Source organism: Pseudoliparis swirei, chromosome 16, assembly GCF_029220125.1.
Source record: "Pseudoliparis swirei isolate HS2019 ecotype Mariana Trench chromosome 16, NWPU_hadal_v1, whole genome shotgun sequence".
Lineage (NCBI taxonomy): Eukaryota > Metazoa > Chordata > Actinopteri > Perciformes > Liparidae > Pseudoliparis > Pseudoliparis swirei.
The window spans coordinates 23,742,779-23,759,556 of NC_079403.1; the positions used below are offsets into that span (position 1 = coordinate 23,742,779).

The following is a 16,778-nucleotide window of genomic DNA, read 5'->3' on the forward strand; positions in this document are numbered from 1 at the left end:
ACGCTGACAACCTGCACTGACAGCGCGTGCACTGACAGCGCGTGCACTGACAGCGCGTGCACTGACAGCGCGTGCACTGACAGCGCGTGCACTGACAGCGCGTGCACAGTGACATAAAGTTCGTATGAAAGAAACCAGAAATGTCAACCCCATGTGACATTTCTAAAACACCGAGCAGCAGGTGCATCGTGAGTCAGGAAGGTCTCATTTCATCTCTGTCATCATTTCCTTTTCTGTCGCTGTACTTTCCCCTCACGGCCACTAGAGGGCGCTCATTGGTCACAATGAGGAGACGTGGATTTGCGTCACAGCCACTAACATCTTTTAAATCTCAGAACAGTCTGAAAGTAACGTGAGGTTTGTTTTCCACACTGAGGGAGGACAGAGGCGAAGGACACGAGTACAGGGACCTTTGTCATAGTGGCCAAACAGTGGCATTACACCAGTGGCGGGCCGTGCATTTTCTACCTAGGCATTCAGGAGGAAGAGGAGGAAGAGGAGGAGAGACCTTTACTCTGGAGCAAAGACCCGGCCAGACTCCACTCGTCTCGTTGCTAGGAAACCGTCGTAGCGCCTGATCTAATTTGCCTCCTCTCTCTCTCTCTTCATATTCCTCTCTCTATCGCTTCCTATGTCTCTCTTCCTCTCTCTCTCTATTCCTGTGTCTGTCTCTCTCTCTCTCTTCCTGTCTCTCTCTCTCTCTTCCTATTCCTCTCTCTATATCTTCCTATGTCTCTCTTCCTCTTCCTCTCTCTCTTCCCGTGTCTGTCTCTCTCTCTCTCTTCCTGTGTGTCACTCTCTCTCTCTTCCTGTGTCTCTCTCTCTTCCTGTCTCTCTTCCTCTTCCTCTCTCTCTTCCCGTGTCTGTCTCTCTCTCTCTTCCTGTGTGTCTCTCTCTCTCTCTCTTCCTGTGTCTCTCTCTCTTCCTCTCTCTCTCTCTTCCTGTGTCTCTCTCTCTTCCTCTCTCTCTCTCTTCCTGTGTGTCTCTCTCTCTCTCTCTTCCTGTCTCTCTCTCTCTCTCTCGGCCTCCATGCTGCTTTCCCTCTATCTTTCCACCCTCTATGGCGCTTATCTCCTCCCTTCCTCCCCCTCTCTCTCTCTCTTTCTCCAGCTGCATGTATATATATATATATCTCCATCCTCCCTCCATCCCAGACCTCAGACCGTGTTTCCTCTCCTTCGTATCTTTCACACTGAGCCGCGAGTACACACACACCACCTGAGAGCTGTAGCTCACACACACACTCACACTCACATTCACTCTCACACACACACACACTCACTCTCACATACACAATCTCACCCACACGCACACTCACACACTCACACACATTCACATCCACTGACACACACATACTCACTCACTCTCAATCACACACACTCAGACACACTCTTACATACACTCACACTCACTCTCACGCACACACACACACTCTCCCTCTCACACTCACACACTCACACTGACTCACTCACTCTCACTCACTCTCACTCACACACACACACACTCACTCTCACATACACAATCTCACCCACACGCACACTCACACACTCACACACATTCACTGACACACACATACTCACTCACTCTCAATCACACACACTCAGACACACTCTTACATACTCACACTCACTCTCACACGCACACACACACACTCTCCCTCTCACACTCACACACTCACACTGACTCACTCACTCTCACTCACACACACACTCACTCTCTCACACACACACACTCTCACTCACTCACTCACACACACTCACTCACTCTCACACACACACACTCTCACACACACACACACACTCGCTCTCTTCTTCAACCTCAGAGATGGAGTCTGGACTTTGGTTGAAATAGAATACAAACCAGTTTTATTTGTTTTGTGCAGTAAAAGGTTCCAGAGATGTAAAATGTAAAGAAGTAAAAGACAAAAAGAGCTTCAACGTGGTGCGGATTCACTTATTGACTTCTTCTACGTGAAGGAAAAACACTTTGAGGCCGTCGTCGTCCAACTCACACAAAATAATATCAGATTATATGCGAAGAATCCCGTGACACGAGAGAGGAGAACACTCTCAGCTCTTTAGAGAGAAAAGAAATCGTGAATCGTCAAAGAGAATGAAACTTAAATGATGAATCTAAAATGAATGAACTAAAAGTTCTTTGAGTTGTTCCCCCTCACTGCACCAACGTTTAGAGTTTTATGAGGAATTATGAAACTCTTTGTTTTCTTTGATTGAGGAAATATGAATAATCAGATTAATGTGTGACGGCAGTAATAAAGTAAACAGATACGATTTAAATTAAAGAAACTATCACATCCGGGAGTACAGAGGAACAACAGCCTCTGGGCTATAACTCTGGCATTACGGATTTATTCACATAACGTTTTTATTCATGATAATAAAATAAACCAAAGACAAAAATATGAAGAAAAATAATCTGACATTTGATGCGACTTTCAAGTACCTGATTTATTTCAGGTGATTTTAAAACACTTATTAATAATAAACACTCAGTCTGGAAGTTTTTTCCATGACAATTCTTGCAAACAAAATCTGATTTTCCATCATTTAAATCCCACTGTATCTCCTCGCTTATCGTATTGTGATTTATTTAATTCTATATATTTACTCGTCACCCCCATCGTGCATATATCCAATCAACAGCCCAAATCACTCATCTTTGATCGTTGAAAAGTCTCGCCAATAACGCTCCTACAAGATGGAACAAAACAAATCATCACCACGCATCCCGGAGTCCAAAGCATTCGCGAATAGGAGAGCCTGATTGGTGTAGCATCCTCCTCCGTTTGCCTCAATCATCTCATCGATGGTGTTGAGGAGCGCCGCCACTCGGACCCAGTTGCTCCTGTATTCGAGCCTCGCGCCGCTCCTCCAGTATCGATTGTCGATGACGTGGCAGCGGCCTCCGCACCTCGCCACCAGCTCCCTCGCGAGCGCGTTGCCGAGGACGAAGCGCTCCACGGTCTCTCCTTCGGGGAGCTCGTCGCCGTGAGTGAAGACGAGCGTCGCGTACTTGAAAAGCTCTTCGGAAAAGTAGCGTGTTATTTTCAGGACGACGTCCTGCTCGTGCTGCGTGAATCTCTCCACTTTGAACACGAGGAGAAAGGCGTGAGGCCCGGGAGGGAACGCTGTGACGCTCCGACATACTTCAGCCATCAGATCCAGCTCAGAGCGGCTCGTGTCGAATAAACCGGGCGTGTCGATCAGAGTGGTGCTTCTCCCGGCGACCAGTCGAGTCGTCTCTTGACATCTGCTGGTTTCGGAGATCGCAGAGTGTCCGATGGTTAACCGCTGATCTCCGAAGATGGTGTTGACGAGGCTGCTTTTCCCAACTCCGGTTTTCCCCAGGATGACAATTCTCCTGCTGTCTGACACTGGAAGAGAAGAACGTCCATGATATTGTACATTTGTCTTTTTTTTTGTCTTCTAAAAGTACAAATCACGGTTCACAATATAAGTTCATCCATCGTGGTGAAGAACTCAAGAGGATCATTTTGTAAACAGCTTTTAAAAAGGGACGATGAGGTTTTGAGTCCTTTTATGTATCTGGAGTCTGATCTAATACTTATATATTGATTTAAAATAAAATAATAGCTTTAGCTCCTCCGGCTAATTGATCCAAATACTGAAATAGTGGATTAAAAACTATTACTTTGATCATCTTAAAATTATTGTTTAAGTTTAAACTGGAATAATGTGACTTGTGAAACCAACTGTAACAATATATATATATATAAATATAAATATAAGCTTCAACCTGAATGTTTTGTAATAAAAATACATACAATATATTTTCTAGATAATAACATTCAACATGATTTTTTTCCTGATTTTTTGCAAGACATTGAACTCATATTTTAGTGTCGTGACACTGTTCTGTATTTGGCCTCACTCGAGACAACAGGTGGAGTCTGGTGACGTCACGAAGCAGCGTGGGATCATGGGAGATGTAGTCTTCGCCGCCATTGCGTTCAACTTCTCTCCCGGTTAGGATTCCTTCCGTGTTGATCGTTCAGGAGGTGTTTTTACCGGTCAGACCCGGTCGTGAACACCGGGAGAGACTCTGACTGCAGCGGCTTCGTGTTTAAAGTCGGTGTTTCACGACAGCTAACGTGTATTAGCTTGTTTCCCGGCTAACGGTTAAACGCTCTCTCTCTTCTTTCACTCTCTACCTCGCTCGACCATCGCTGCTCTCTCTCTCAACCGGAAGAGGTGACGTCTGTACGCCACGTTCATAAACACGATAACTCTTTTTACTTTGTGAGTAAAGTTTCACGTTCATGAATCAATTAGTATTTTAGTTATTTGTTTTAAATTCAACACACTCTTCCACGTCTTCAACAAGTACTACAGGAATGCCGTAATTAACTTTTCATAATGTGCTACACATCGAATTCCTCACGCTGAAAAAACCTCTCGGCTATTTAATGCTTGAATGCAGGGGTGCTCAATACGTCGATCGATTGTTCCGCTGCAGAGCTCCGACGCCGGTCTGCGCGCATTGGGATGGAGCAAAAAATAGTCACTAGCCCCCCCGTCAACAACTCTTTTCGGCTCGATGCCGGCGCGCGCAACGGTCAGCTGTATCGGGTGCTGATGGAAATCTCACGCTTGCCTGTCTTCAAAACTTGAGAGCCCTGGTAGCGTTATTAGATATTAATAACTGGAATAAATAACTTTTACTTACTAGTTATTGAAGAGTAAAATGTTTCAACCAGACGGCGTCGTGTCTCTTTTCTCCTGAGGGTCTCTGCTTTCACTTTCACTTACTGTGAGGGTGTGTGTGTGTGTGTGTTAGTCTGTGTTTCTGTGTGTGTATCTGTGTTGGTGTCTCTGTGCGTGTGTTAGTCTGTGTGTGTGTGCGTGTGTGTGTGTGTGTGTGTGTGTGTGTGTGTGTGTGTGTGTGTGTGTGTGTGTGTGTGTGTGTGTGTGTGTGTGTGTGTGTGTGTGTGTGTGTGTGTGTGTGTGTGTGTGTGTGTGTGTGTGTGTGTGTGTGTGTGTGTGTGTGTGTGTGTGTGTGTGTGTGTGTGTGTGTGTGTGTGTGTGTGCCACTGATTCCTTCAGCCGGCCCATTAATCTGGTTGACAGTCCTTTGTGCCGTCGTGGAGATGAAGGATGAGTCTCCAGCTCGAGTTCTGGAGGAATTAAAGAAAAACAAACTTCAAACTGAAGTCAGTAGACGAGAGAAACTGAGTTCACTCAACAGGAGCCTGAGAGGCTGAGAGGCTGAGAGGCTGAGAGGCTGAGTCCGCCATGTTGCTACAGGAGCCCTTAAGGGACAAACCAAACAAGGGTCAAGGGTGCAGGCCACCATATGTTTGTGTTCTCCTTGTGTTCTCCTGCTTGTGTTCTCCTTGTGTTCTCCTGCTTGTGTTCTGGCTTAACAAGAGGACATGAACATTTGCATAAATCATGGAAAACTACAGGAGCCCTCAAAAAAATAAACATCTTAATCATTTATTCTTGTTTGTTCTTCTTCTAAATGTAATTAAAAACATAACAATTTAATTGAAACCTGAGGAAAATGTTATTTGTTATATGTTAAAGACAAGTGTGTTTCCTGGAAAAGTTAACTTACCCTCCCCCACCACCCACACACGCACACACACACACACACACACACACACACACACACACACACACACACACGCACACACAGTTACAGTAAGCGAAAGTGAAACTTATTGCAGGAGGAGAGGAGAGACACGTAGCTCGTCGTCTGGTCATCTGGTCGGAACATTTCACTCTTCGCTGATTTCTCTTCTAAGAACATGGACAGTAAGTTAAGGTTACTTCTTCCGGTTGTTATTATCTATTAACGCTGCTCACTGTACTTTATGATATATATTATGACGTAGGTTCATTACGTAACCTTTACTGGTGGGCCGTTGCCTTTACTTTATGAGCAGCGTATGGATCCCTGTGTAACGGACGTGAATTAAAACAAGTGTAATGTTGTTTCAAGTCAGACAGATAGAGATTAAACGAGAGGCGCTCGAGTCAAAGCGAGACAAGAGAAAAGTCTCGCGAGACAGCGAGCGAGATTATGACAGCAGCATTCCTGCGGAAAGCTTCAGGCCGTTAGTCAATGCCCAGTGAGCCGAGGACAGTGCGTGTCTGTTGGAGTTTGGACCTGGGAGTCCAGACTCCAGAGGAGGGAGGACAGCAGCTGACATGATGACGTCACCGCATCAGCTGTTCTTGCTCATGAGTTTGTACTCCAACTATTCACGATCAAGTATTTTTACAGACAAACAAAATATGACAACCCTTCTTTTTTCATTTTCCTTTCAATATTATTGTTTTATTTTGAATTATGTGTGTTTATGAGTGTATATATATATATACTTTATTTATATATATATTTATACATTACTTGTATTACATTACATATATACATTACCTTCTTGCACTAGTTTCCCAATCATACACATATACTTGTATATATAGTGTGTAATAAATAAAAACATATATATATACATATATATATAAATAGATAGATACAGGTATTATTATACATATTGTGTTTATGAATATATAATTGATATATAAATATGTAGATTATATATATATATATATAAAATATATATGTCACAAATATATATACATTTATATTTGTATATAGAGAATATATACATTTATATTTGTATATAGAGATATATTTATTTGTATATATATATGTATTAAAATATATTTGTGTATATATAAATATATTACATATATTAGTTCATGTTAATGCATGCTAGTGTATGTTTGTGCATGTGAGTATGTGTTATTTAATTGTTGCTGTGGTGGCAGTGGGTTTTACACGTATGCAGTCCTGCCTCCGGTCCCATAGGTGGTGCTGCTGGGGCCACAATTACAGCCTGTATTTTAAAGGGACTCCACTTGGCCTTGGCTTCTGTGAGAAGAGCGCCGAGCTGCAGCCCAACTCACGGTCCTCTTCTTCTTGTTTTGTTTTTTAACTGCGTGTTATCTGTTAGCATAACTCATACATGACTCTGTCGCTCTGCCCAGGATTTATCAGCAAACTCAACAACGTCCAGGATATCTTTTTGAACTATCTCTGGCAAAGCTAGATTCATCCTCGTCATTGAGGGTGTGTTCCTTCCATTTTGTCTGGAACTCCTGCATAAAGTCAATGATAGGTGTCTCTGGGGACCATTTATACAGGTTTAGCTTATTTGGTTCTGCTGCCATGGGGTAGAGGGTTTTGATGGCCTGCCACAAGAGGGAGCGGAATATATTCAGTAGTTTGGCATCGTGGATGTTGCCTGTCGGTCCTGCTGCCATCTTGTCTCGCTCGACCATGTCTGCAACAACAGCTTTGTCCTATTGGTAACAGAGAATGTCTCTGACATCATCTCCCACATCGACAGGGAATCCTGCGCTGTGTTTTTCAAATGTTGTGACCCAGGATTGACCGATACGTGACGTTCGTGGTAGCTCTTAGGAAATGGTGGTCAAGTCGGTGTATGACCAGGGGGAATAGGAAGAATTGCCTCCAGCGTCGGCATGGAGAGGCATGTTTATGGTGTCTTCTGCTTCCTGGTGGATTTCTTCGTCTCTGACAGCGTAGCGATCTGGCGGACGCAAGGTGTCTCGATTGCGGAGGCGTCTGAGCATGGCCAGTGCAGGACTCATAGCTGCGAGTGAGATGGGTGGCTTGTGGAGCAGTGGTGCTAGCTACGAGCTAGCGCTAGCTACGAGCTAGCTTAAACATGGTTATAATGGCTAATTTATTATTTGTTGGCCTACTTTTATGAATGCAAAACTTGCAATGAACGTTACGGTACTAATCTGAGTTCAGGCTGCTCTTGTCATCATCGGTCTCCACGTTTTCAGGGGGACCGGTCTCCTCATCGCACCCAGCCTGACACTGATGTGCACGTCACGGGCTCACGCTGTCAAACACGGCGCCTGCCTCCGCTTTCAAAGTTCAATGATAGGCTATCGTAACCTGCTGACAGGGCGGAGTCACCAGAGAAGTTGAAAAACATTGTTTTTTTTCAATTTCAATCGGCTCAGGCACCGAAAGGAAGCACCGAAATGTGCGTTGCGTTTCGGTCCGATGGGCACCGGTCGTATAGGAACCGGGGCCACATGGCCGGGCTGTAGCTTGTTTGCGGTCTTCTAGGCCACCGCCGTGGCCTCCCTTCTCTGGAGGTACCAGGTTTGGCCGATTGGATAAGAACATCCAGGTTGGATAGGAACTTCTATCAGTCAAGTGTGAGAACTTTCATAGTAGTTTTTACTGTTAGCGCTGTTAGCATTGTTAGCTGATAGCCATGCTAAGAGCTATAGAGAGGCAATCGAAAGGATTCCTATATCGTATATTGCACCTTTAACTAGTTTATTTTCTACACACACTTGTGTCCGTGTACTCCCTGATCAACAAGTTACCTCTCAGTCTGTATAACTTCATGTTTTTTCCTCTTGTTTGGAAGAGGTCTGTGTAAACCAGAGCTAAAATACTACATTCTTTCATTGATCCGGACCAAATGAACCGAACTACAGGTACACGTGAACTTATTTACTGATACAGATTCACTTTTCTCTTCCAGTGCCAAACACATGGAGGATTGTCCTTCTGGGAAAAACCAGAGTTGGAAAGAGCAGCCTCGCCAACACCATATTTGAAGAGGCCAAGTTCAAAATAAACAATTTGAGCGACTCGGAAAATCATTCCACTACAACCGAAACAAAATCTGTCTATGGAAGTAGCATCACTTTTATTGACACTCCTGGTTTCTTTGACCCGAGCAGGTCTGAGGAGGAGATGAAGGTTGAGATGGGGAGGTGCACCACAGGGTGCGCTCCTGGGCCTCATGCCTTTCTCATTGTGCTCAAAGTGGAGAAATACACAGAGCACAATAAGGAAGTCATCTCAAAAGTGTGTGAATACTTCCCTGAAGATGCCCTGAAATACGCCGTGATCGTCTTCACTCACGGCGACCAGCTGCCAGAGGGAACGACGCTGGAGCAGTACGTGAAGGAAAGTGGGGATCTGGGTGACCTGGTGAAGACGTGCGGGGGGCGACACCACGTCGTCGATAATAAATACTGGAAGAGCCACATAGCGGACGACAGAAGTAACCAGGTTCATGTGGCGGCGCTGATCAGCACCATCGACACGCTAGTTAAAGAAAACAAGGGAGGATTCTACACAGAGAAAAAGCTCCAAGAAGTCAGGGAACAGATTCCGGTCATTAAACTACCATCTGGAACCATGTCCCAGGAAGTGGACAGACCATCTGGAACCATGTCCCAGGAAGTGGACATACCACCTGGAACCATGTCCCAGGAAGTGGACAGACCATCTGGAACCATGTCCCAGGAAGTGGACAGACCATCTGGAACACAGGAAGGTAATAAGGATTTTGTGAGTTTTGCAACAAAAAGGAACTAAATTCACTTCTAACAAAATATTACTTTTACAGTCATTTACAACACTCAGATATAGAAATATATTGAAATCTGTTGAATCAATATTTTAAAAGTATTTCTAAAAAACGTTTTACAATCAAGTCAAGAAAAAGAAGTCACTTCATTTGTGTTTAATTCTTAGCTAAGTGGTTGTGACTAAATGTTAAATGTAAGTCTGAACATATGTTCACTCTGTTTCGATGTCGGTGCCACAAGCTGCATTCAGAGTGAAGTGACATGGAGGTGGTGGAGCAGCACAACATGACGTGGCTAAAAGACAAACAGGCAGCTGCATTATAAATAGTATGGAGTATAAGTATAATTGTTAGAAAGTGAAATGTAGGAGTATATGTAAATGGAGTAGTTTAAATAAATAATAATAAATAGTATATTTAGTATAAATAGTATAATATAATACATGTTAGTGCATGCAACTTGCATGCTAGTTTTTGTTAGTCCATGTCTGTACAGGCTAGCGTATGTCTGCATGTTAGTGCATATTAGTGTATGCTAGTGCATGTTAGTGCATGTTAGTGCATGTTAGTGCATATTAGTGCATGCTAGTGCATATGAGTGTATGTTAGTGCATGTTAGTGCATATTAGTGCATGTTAGTGCATGTTGTGCATGCTAGTGCATGTTAGTGCATGCTAGTGCATATGAGTGTATGTTAGTGCATGTTAGTGCATATTAGTGCATGTTAGTGCATATTAGTGCATGTTAGTGCATGCTAGTGCATATGAGTGTATGTTAGTGCATGTTAGTGCATGTTAGTGCATGTTAGTGCATGCTAGTGCATGCTAGTGCATATGAGTGCATGTTAGTGCATGTTGATGCATGTTAGTGCATGCTAGTGCATGTTAGTGCATATTAGTGTATGTTAGTGCATGTTAGTGCATATTAGTGCATGTTAGTGCATGCTAGTGCATGTTAGTGCATATTAGTGCATGCTAGTGCATATGAGTGTATGTTAGTGCATGTTAGTGCATATTAGTGCATGTTAGTGCATGCTAGTGCATGTTAGTGCATGCTAGTGCATATGAGTGTATGTTAGTGCATGTTAGTGCATATTAGTGTATGTTAGTGCATGTTAGTGCATATTAGTGCATGGTAGTGCATATTAGTGCATGTTAGTGCATGTTAGTGCATATGTGTGCATGTTAGTGCATGTTAGTGCATATTAGTGCATGCTAGTGCATGTTAGTGCATGCTAGTGCATGTTAGTGCATATTAGTGCATGCTAGTGCATATGAGTGTATGTTAGTGCATGTTAGTGCATATTAGTGCATGTTAGTGCATGTTAGTGCATATTAGTGCATGTTAGTGCATGCTAGTGCATATGAGTGTATGTTAGTGCATGTTAGTGCATATTAGTGCATGTTAGTGCATGTTAGTGCATGCTAGTGCATGTTAGTGCATATTAGTGTATGTTAGTGCATGTTAGTGCATGTTAGTGCATGCTAGTGCATGTTAGTGCATGTTAGTGTATGTTAGTGCATGTTAGTGCATATTAGTGCATGTTAGTGCATGTTAGTGCATGTTAGTGCATGCTAGTGCATGTTAGTGCATGTTAGTGCATATTAGTGCATGTTAGTCCATGTCTGCAGGTTAGTGTATGTTGGTGCATGTTGGTGCATGTTGGTGCATGTGAGCGTGTCCCTCTGCTGAGCTCACTGCCCCTCTGCTCTGCCCTCATGGTGGTTACAGCTGATGAGAACTTCTATCAGTCAAGTGTGAGAACTTTCATAGTAGTTTTTACTGTTAGCGCTGTTAGCATTGTTAGCTGTTAGCCATGCTAAGAGCTATAGAGAGGCAATCGAAAGGATTCCTATATCGTATATTGCACCTTTAACTAGTTTATTTTCTACACACACTTGTGTCCGTGTACTCCCTGATCAACAAGTTACCTCTCAGTCTGTATAACTTCATGTTTTCTCCTCTTGTTTGGAAGTGGTCTGTGTAAACCAGAGCTAAAATACTACATTCTTTCATTGATCCGGACCAAATGAACCGAACTACAGGTACACGTGAACTTATTTACTGATACAGATTCACTTTTCTCTTCCAGTGCCAAACACATGGAGGATTGTCCTTCTGGGAAAAACCAGAGTTGGAAAGAGCAGCCTCGCCAACACCATATTTGGAGAGGCCAAGTTCAAAATAAACAATTTGAGCGACTCGGAAAATCATTCCACTACAACCGAAACAAAATCTGTCGATGGAAAAAGCATCACTTTTATTGACACTCCTGGTTTCTTTGACCCGAGCAGGTCTGAGGAGGAGATGAAGGTTGAGATGGGGAGGTGCACCACAGGGTGCGCTCCTGGGCCTCATGCCTTTCTCATTGTGCTCAAAGTGGAGAAATACACAGAGCACAATAAGGAAGTCGTCTCAAAAGTGTGTGAATACTTCCCTGAAGATGCCCTGAAATACGCCGTGATCGTCTTCACTCACGGCGACCAGCTGCCAGAGGGAACGACGCTGGAGCAGTACGTGAAGGAAAGTGGGGATCTGGGTGACCTGGTGAAGACGTGTGGGGGGCGACACCACGTCGTTGATAATAAATACTGGAAGAGCCACATAGCGGACGACAGAAGTAACCAGGTTCATGTGGCGGCGCTGATCAGCACCATCGACAAGCTAGTGAAAGAAAACAAGGGAGGATTCTACATAGAGAAAAAGCTCCAAGAAGTCAGGGAACAGATTGAGAAAGAGGACAAGGTCCTTTTGTCAGAGTATGTGATGGTAGAATCTGAAAACATGTCAGAGGATGGGGTCGTAGCATCAGGAAACATGTCAGGGGAAGAGGATGGGAAGCAGGCGACAAGCAACGTCTTTGAGAAGCCGGTAGACATGGAAATGTGAAGGAGAGGCTTTGTGAGGTTTGCAGTCATAGCTGGATTATTTGCGATTGTCTCAACTGTGTTGATTATTAATTCAAGATTAGGGCAGGTTTTAAAAGAAAGCACTCATATTTAAGGAAGAATGAAAAGCGAACTGGCAGAAGTGGAGGTAGAACAAGCTGCTCTCCACCAGCCAGGACAATGAGAGCGGTGGCTGAGGTATTAATCACACATTTATTCATTATTATAACACTTTCTTTTCTTCTTCTTTTTAATCTGTCTCTTGTGAGACCACCAACTTCATGGAAGTGACATAGTAAATGATGAGCATACCCTTTGATGGTGATAATATTCTACTTTCTAATTGCCATTTGTTAGTATGAGGCCATTAGTCACGCATGTATTACGTAACATTAAACAGCTGATCGATCTCATGTCTTTTCAGTTATTTTTTTCATGTAACCATTTAATTTAGTTTGATATAAGGCCGACTATACTTTTTTATTGTCAATCAATTCCATTATTAAAATGTTTAAAATATAATAATTGATGTTAGCATGATTGTATTTGTAGTTTGTGTGTGTGCTGCCTATACATCTACAAATCAAAGGAGGAAACCTGGTTGTGTCTTATTACCTTTTGTCAGAGACTTCCAACGTTAATGTTTATTCTGAATTGAAACTTAATTTGAAGTTGATTCCCAAAATGTTTTACCTGAACAATTTACCAGAAATAATTACTCTGTATTAATTTGTAGTCTATTAACTCGATCACCTGACTATGAATATAACAAATAAAGACGTGTGTACTGTGCGTGTGTTGAGAAGCTTTTTTATATTTTTATTGATGAATCGTGGACATGATTTTTATTCCTGATACATGCACCAATTTCTACATCAAAAGTAGATGTGTGCACATTTGACCTCCATGCAGTGTCTTCTCCTGTCCTTACCTGTTCCATCACCTGAAACTCTTTTTAAAAACAAACTAGTTAGACTGTAAAATCCAAATCAATAGAAAAACGAACATGGGATTACCGTCCGGGAGGTTTTTCGACTGCCCAATTAAAGAAAATCATATTTAGCGGCCCAGATGTGAAATATAGTTGTGATGCTGCTCCTTCTTGGCTACAAATTTGAACTTCATTCTCTGAAAGAAGGAACTTCCACTGGTTTTATTTATAAATGGAACTCCAAAACCACAACCAACAGGACGGGTAATCCTATTTTGAAAGGTTTTATTATAATATGGTATGAAGTTAAAATATGGGCTGAATTTGAGACCATCACCCCTGAGATTAAATGAACTCGTACTCTAAATAATAAGATTCTGGAGACTTGGCATGACGGGGGAATCCATCATCTGGAAGATAAAGTACGTCTCACATCTTTTGAAGACTTGGAGAGAAAGAAAAAAACATCTTGTGAATAAGAACATAATGTTTTTTAAAGAAACAATCAAGAGCCACTGACATTAAATCAACTGACTAGTGTGACACGGAAAAATAAAACTAATTCACAGATTTGTATGTGAAAATATACTCTCAGTTTTGGACGCAGACCATTAAATTAGCTTATTATTTAGTCGTATTATTTAATTATTACATTGAAATCTTATTTTTACCACATGTCTCATGTGTTGTTTCGTACATGTTTTGTCAACTGTGGACAAAAGTATGAAATTATTTAAATATCTTTCATCGGTAAGATCTATAGGAACATGTTCAAATCAAACTGGTTTACACTGTTGTTTGTATTTATGTCAGAAACATGACATGTTTATCATCTATAACAATAGTTGTGGTTATTTGTGGATTATAATGTATCACCATAACAAATATAAAAAATACAAGGACATTGAAACCTTTGACCTTTGACTTGGTCAAGTCAACTACCCTCCCCCACCACACACACACGCACGCACACACACACCCACACACACACACACACACACACACACACACACACACACACACACACACACACACACACACACCCTCACAGTAAGTGAAAGTGAAAGCAGAGACCCTCAGGAGAAAAGAGACACGACGCCGTCTGGTTGAAACATTTTACTCTTCAATAAATAGTTAGTAAAAGTTATTTATTCCAGTTATTAATATCTAATAACGCTGCTCACTGCGCATTCATTTATGAAATATCACATTATGAAAAGTTAATTACGGCATTCCTGTAGTACTTGTTGAAGACGTGGAAGAGTGTGTTGAATTTAAAACAAATAACTAAAATACTAATTGATTCATGAACGTGAAACTTTACTCACAAAGTAAAAAGAGTTATAGTGTTTATGAACGTGGCGTACAGACGTCACCTCTTCCGGTTGCGAGGTAGAGAGTGAACGAAGAGAGAGAGCGTTTAACCGTTAGCCGGGAAACAAGCTAATACACGTTAGCTGTCGTGAAACACCGACTTTAAACAGGAAGCCGCTGCAGTCAGAGTCTCTCCCGGTGTTCACGACCGGGTCTGACCGGTAAAAACACCTCCTGAACGATCAACACGGAAGGAATCCTAACCGGGAGAGAAGTTGAACGCAATGGCGGCGAAGACTACATCTCCCATGATCCCACGCTGCTTCGTGACGTCACCAGACTCCACCTGTTGTCTCGAGTGAGGCCAAATACAGAACAGTGTCACGACACTAAAATATGAGTTCAATGTCTTGCAAAAAATCAGGAAAAAAATCATGTTGAATGTTATTATCGATAAAACATATTATATGTATTTTTATTACAAAACATTCAGGTTGCAGTTTGGTAATTTATTTATTTATATATATATATATATATATATATGTATGATATATATATGAGATGATCAAAGTAAGAGTTTTTAATCCACTATTTCAGTATTTGGATCAATTAGCCAGAGGAGCTAAAGCTATTATTTCATTTTAAATCAATCTATAAATATCAGATCAGACTCCAGATACGTAAAAGGACTCAAAACCTCATCGTCCCTTTTTAGAGCTGCTTACAAAAAGCTCCTCTTGAGTTCTTCACCACGATGGATGGATTTATATTGTGAACCGTGATTTGTGCTTTTACAAGACAAAAAAAAAGACAAATGTAGAATATCATGGATGGACGTTCTTCTCTTCCAGTGTCAGACAGCAGGAGAATTGTCATCCTGGGGAAAACCGGAGTTGGGAAAAGCAGCCTCGTCAACACCATCTTCGGAGAGCAGCGGTTAACCATCGGACACTCTGCGATCTCCGAAACCAGCAGATGTCAAGAGACGACTCGACTGGTCGCCGGGAGAAGCACCACTCTGATCGACACGCCCGGTTTATTCGACACGAGCCGCTCTGAGCCGGATCTGATGGCTGAAGTATGTCGGAGCGTCACAGCGTTCCCTCCCGGGCCTCACGCCTTTCTCCTCGTGTTCAAAGTGGAGAGATTCACGCAGCACGAGCAGGACGTCGTCCTGAAAATAACACGCTACTTTTCCGAAGAGGTTTTCAAGTACGCGACGCTCGTCTTCACTCACGGCGACGAGCTCCCCGAAGGAGAGACCGTGGAGCGCTTCGTCCTCGGCAACGCGCTCGCGAGGGAGCTGGTGGCGAGGTGCGGAGGCCGCTGCCACGTCATCGACAATCGATACTGGAGGAGCGGCGCGAGGCTCGAATACAGGAGCAACCGGATCCGAGTGGCGGCGCTCCTCAACACCATCGATGAGATGATGGAGGCAAACGGAGGAGAATGCTACACCAATCAGGCTCTCCTATTTACGAGTAATTTGCTCTTCGGGATGCGTAGTATCGGAGCGTTATTTGAGAGACTTTTCAACGATCAAAATGAGTGATTTAGGCTGTTATAAATGATCATTTATTATTAAGAATTACTCTCTCATAATAACTATGACTTAGCATCTCATAATAATGATAAACGTTCCATAGTCCTGTATGTATGAGACAAAGCTCATGAGATCCATTTTATTAATTAATTTGTACTTCCTGTTTCAAAATAAAAGCCGTGGAGCATTTCATGTGGACAGATTAGTAACGTTTATTTTAAAGTCTTTAATTAGCAAAGAGCACGTACGGATTATAATTAATTATTATTGCTCGTGCACAAAGTGTTGCATTTGATTGCCCGTCTAGGTGTTGTTATTGTTCTTTCCTTAGTTTTATAAGCTACGTGTGAAGATGAGTCCTCCTCTCGCCTCATGAATCTGACTCACTTTTCCAAACCTGATGTTTATGTTGACATTTAAAGAACGGTGTTTCAGTCAAACGAAGTGAAGGTGGTAACTTGTGACTCAGAACATACTAACACGCCACTGTGCTGGTTGTGCTACCGGCAGGTGTGAATGCACCTGACTATTCAAACGTGATGGTGGGAAGAGAGGGACGGACAGAAGGACGACGGGCCGGCGGACAGAAGTCTCTCTAAAGCTCAACACCTGGAAGTAATGTCACTCGAAAAAGAAACGGCAGCTAGAGACACCCACGTCTGAGCCCCAGGTGTGTGTGTG

At 42.7% G+C, this 16,778-nt stretch overlaps 3 protein-coding genes across 3 annotated transcripts; 2 read left to right on the forward strand and 1 right to left on the reverse strand.

Moving 5' to 3' along the window:
• Window positions 1-1,837: 1,837 nt before the first annotated feature.
• LOC130206286 (GTPase IMAP family member 7-like) lies at window positions 1,838-4,901 on the reverse strand. The gene is made up of 2 exons (XM_056434190.1): window positions 4,708-4,901; window positions 1,838-3,394 (listed from the first exon to the last, which is right to left on the reverse strand). Coding segments are annotated over exons 1-2 (684 nt in total). The 5' UTR covers window positions 4,709-4,901; the 3' UTR covers window positions 1,838-2,711.
• A 791-nt stretch (window positions 4,902-5,692) lies between these two features.
• LOC130206531 (GTPase IMAP family member 8-like) lies at window positions 5,693-13,101 on the forward strand. The gene is made up of 3 exons (XM_056434548.1): window positions 5,693-5,798; window positions 8,585-9,388; window positions 11,514-13,101. The coding sequence occupies exons 1-3, from the start codon at window positions 5,792-5,794 to the stop codon at window positions 12,308-12,310; spliced, it is 1,608 nt and encodes a 535-aa protein (XP_056290523.1). The 5' UTR covers window positions 5,693-5,791; the 3' UTR covers window positions 12,311-13,101.
• Window positions 13,102-15,380: 2,279 nt separating this feature from the next.
• On the forward strand, window positions 15,381-16,217 carry LOC130206683 (GTPase IMAP family member 7-like). Its single transcript, XM_056434755.1, has one exon. It carries the CDS (start codon window positions 15,381-15,383, stop codon window positions 16,104-16,106), a length of 726 nt encoding a protein of 241 aa, XP_056290730.1. The 3' UTR covers window positions 16,107-16,217.
• The last annotated feature ends 561 nt before the right edge of the window (window positions 16,218-16,778 follow it).

What these genes read in the sequence shown, in the direction of transcription:
- LOC130206683 (XM_056434755.1), top strand. Translation starts at nt 15,381, where the DNA reads ATGGATGGACGTTCTTCTCTTCCAGTGTCAGACAGCAGGAGAATTGTC.
- LOC130206531 (XM_056434548.1), top strand. An exon ending in ACCATCTGGAACACAGGAAG is followed by an intron (nt 9,389 to 11,513) that starts GTAATAAGGATT and finishes TTTCTCTTCCAG; the next exon opens with TGCCAAACACATGGAGGATT.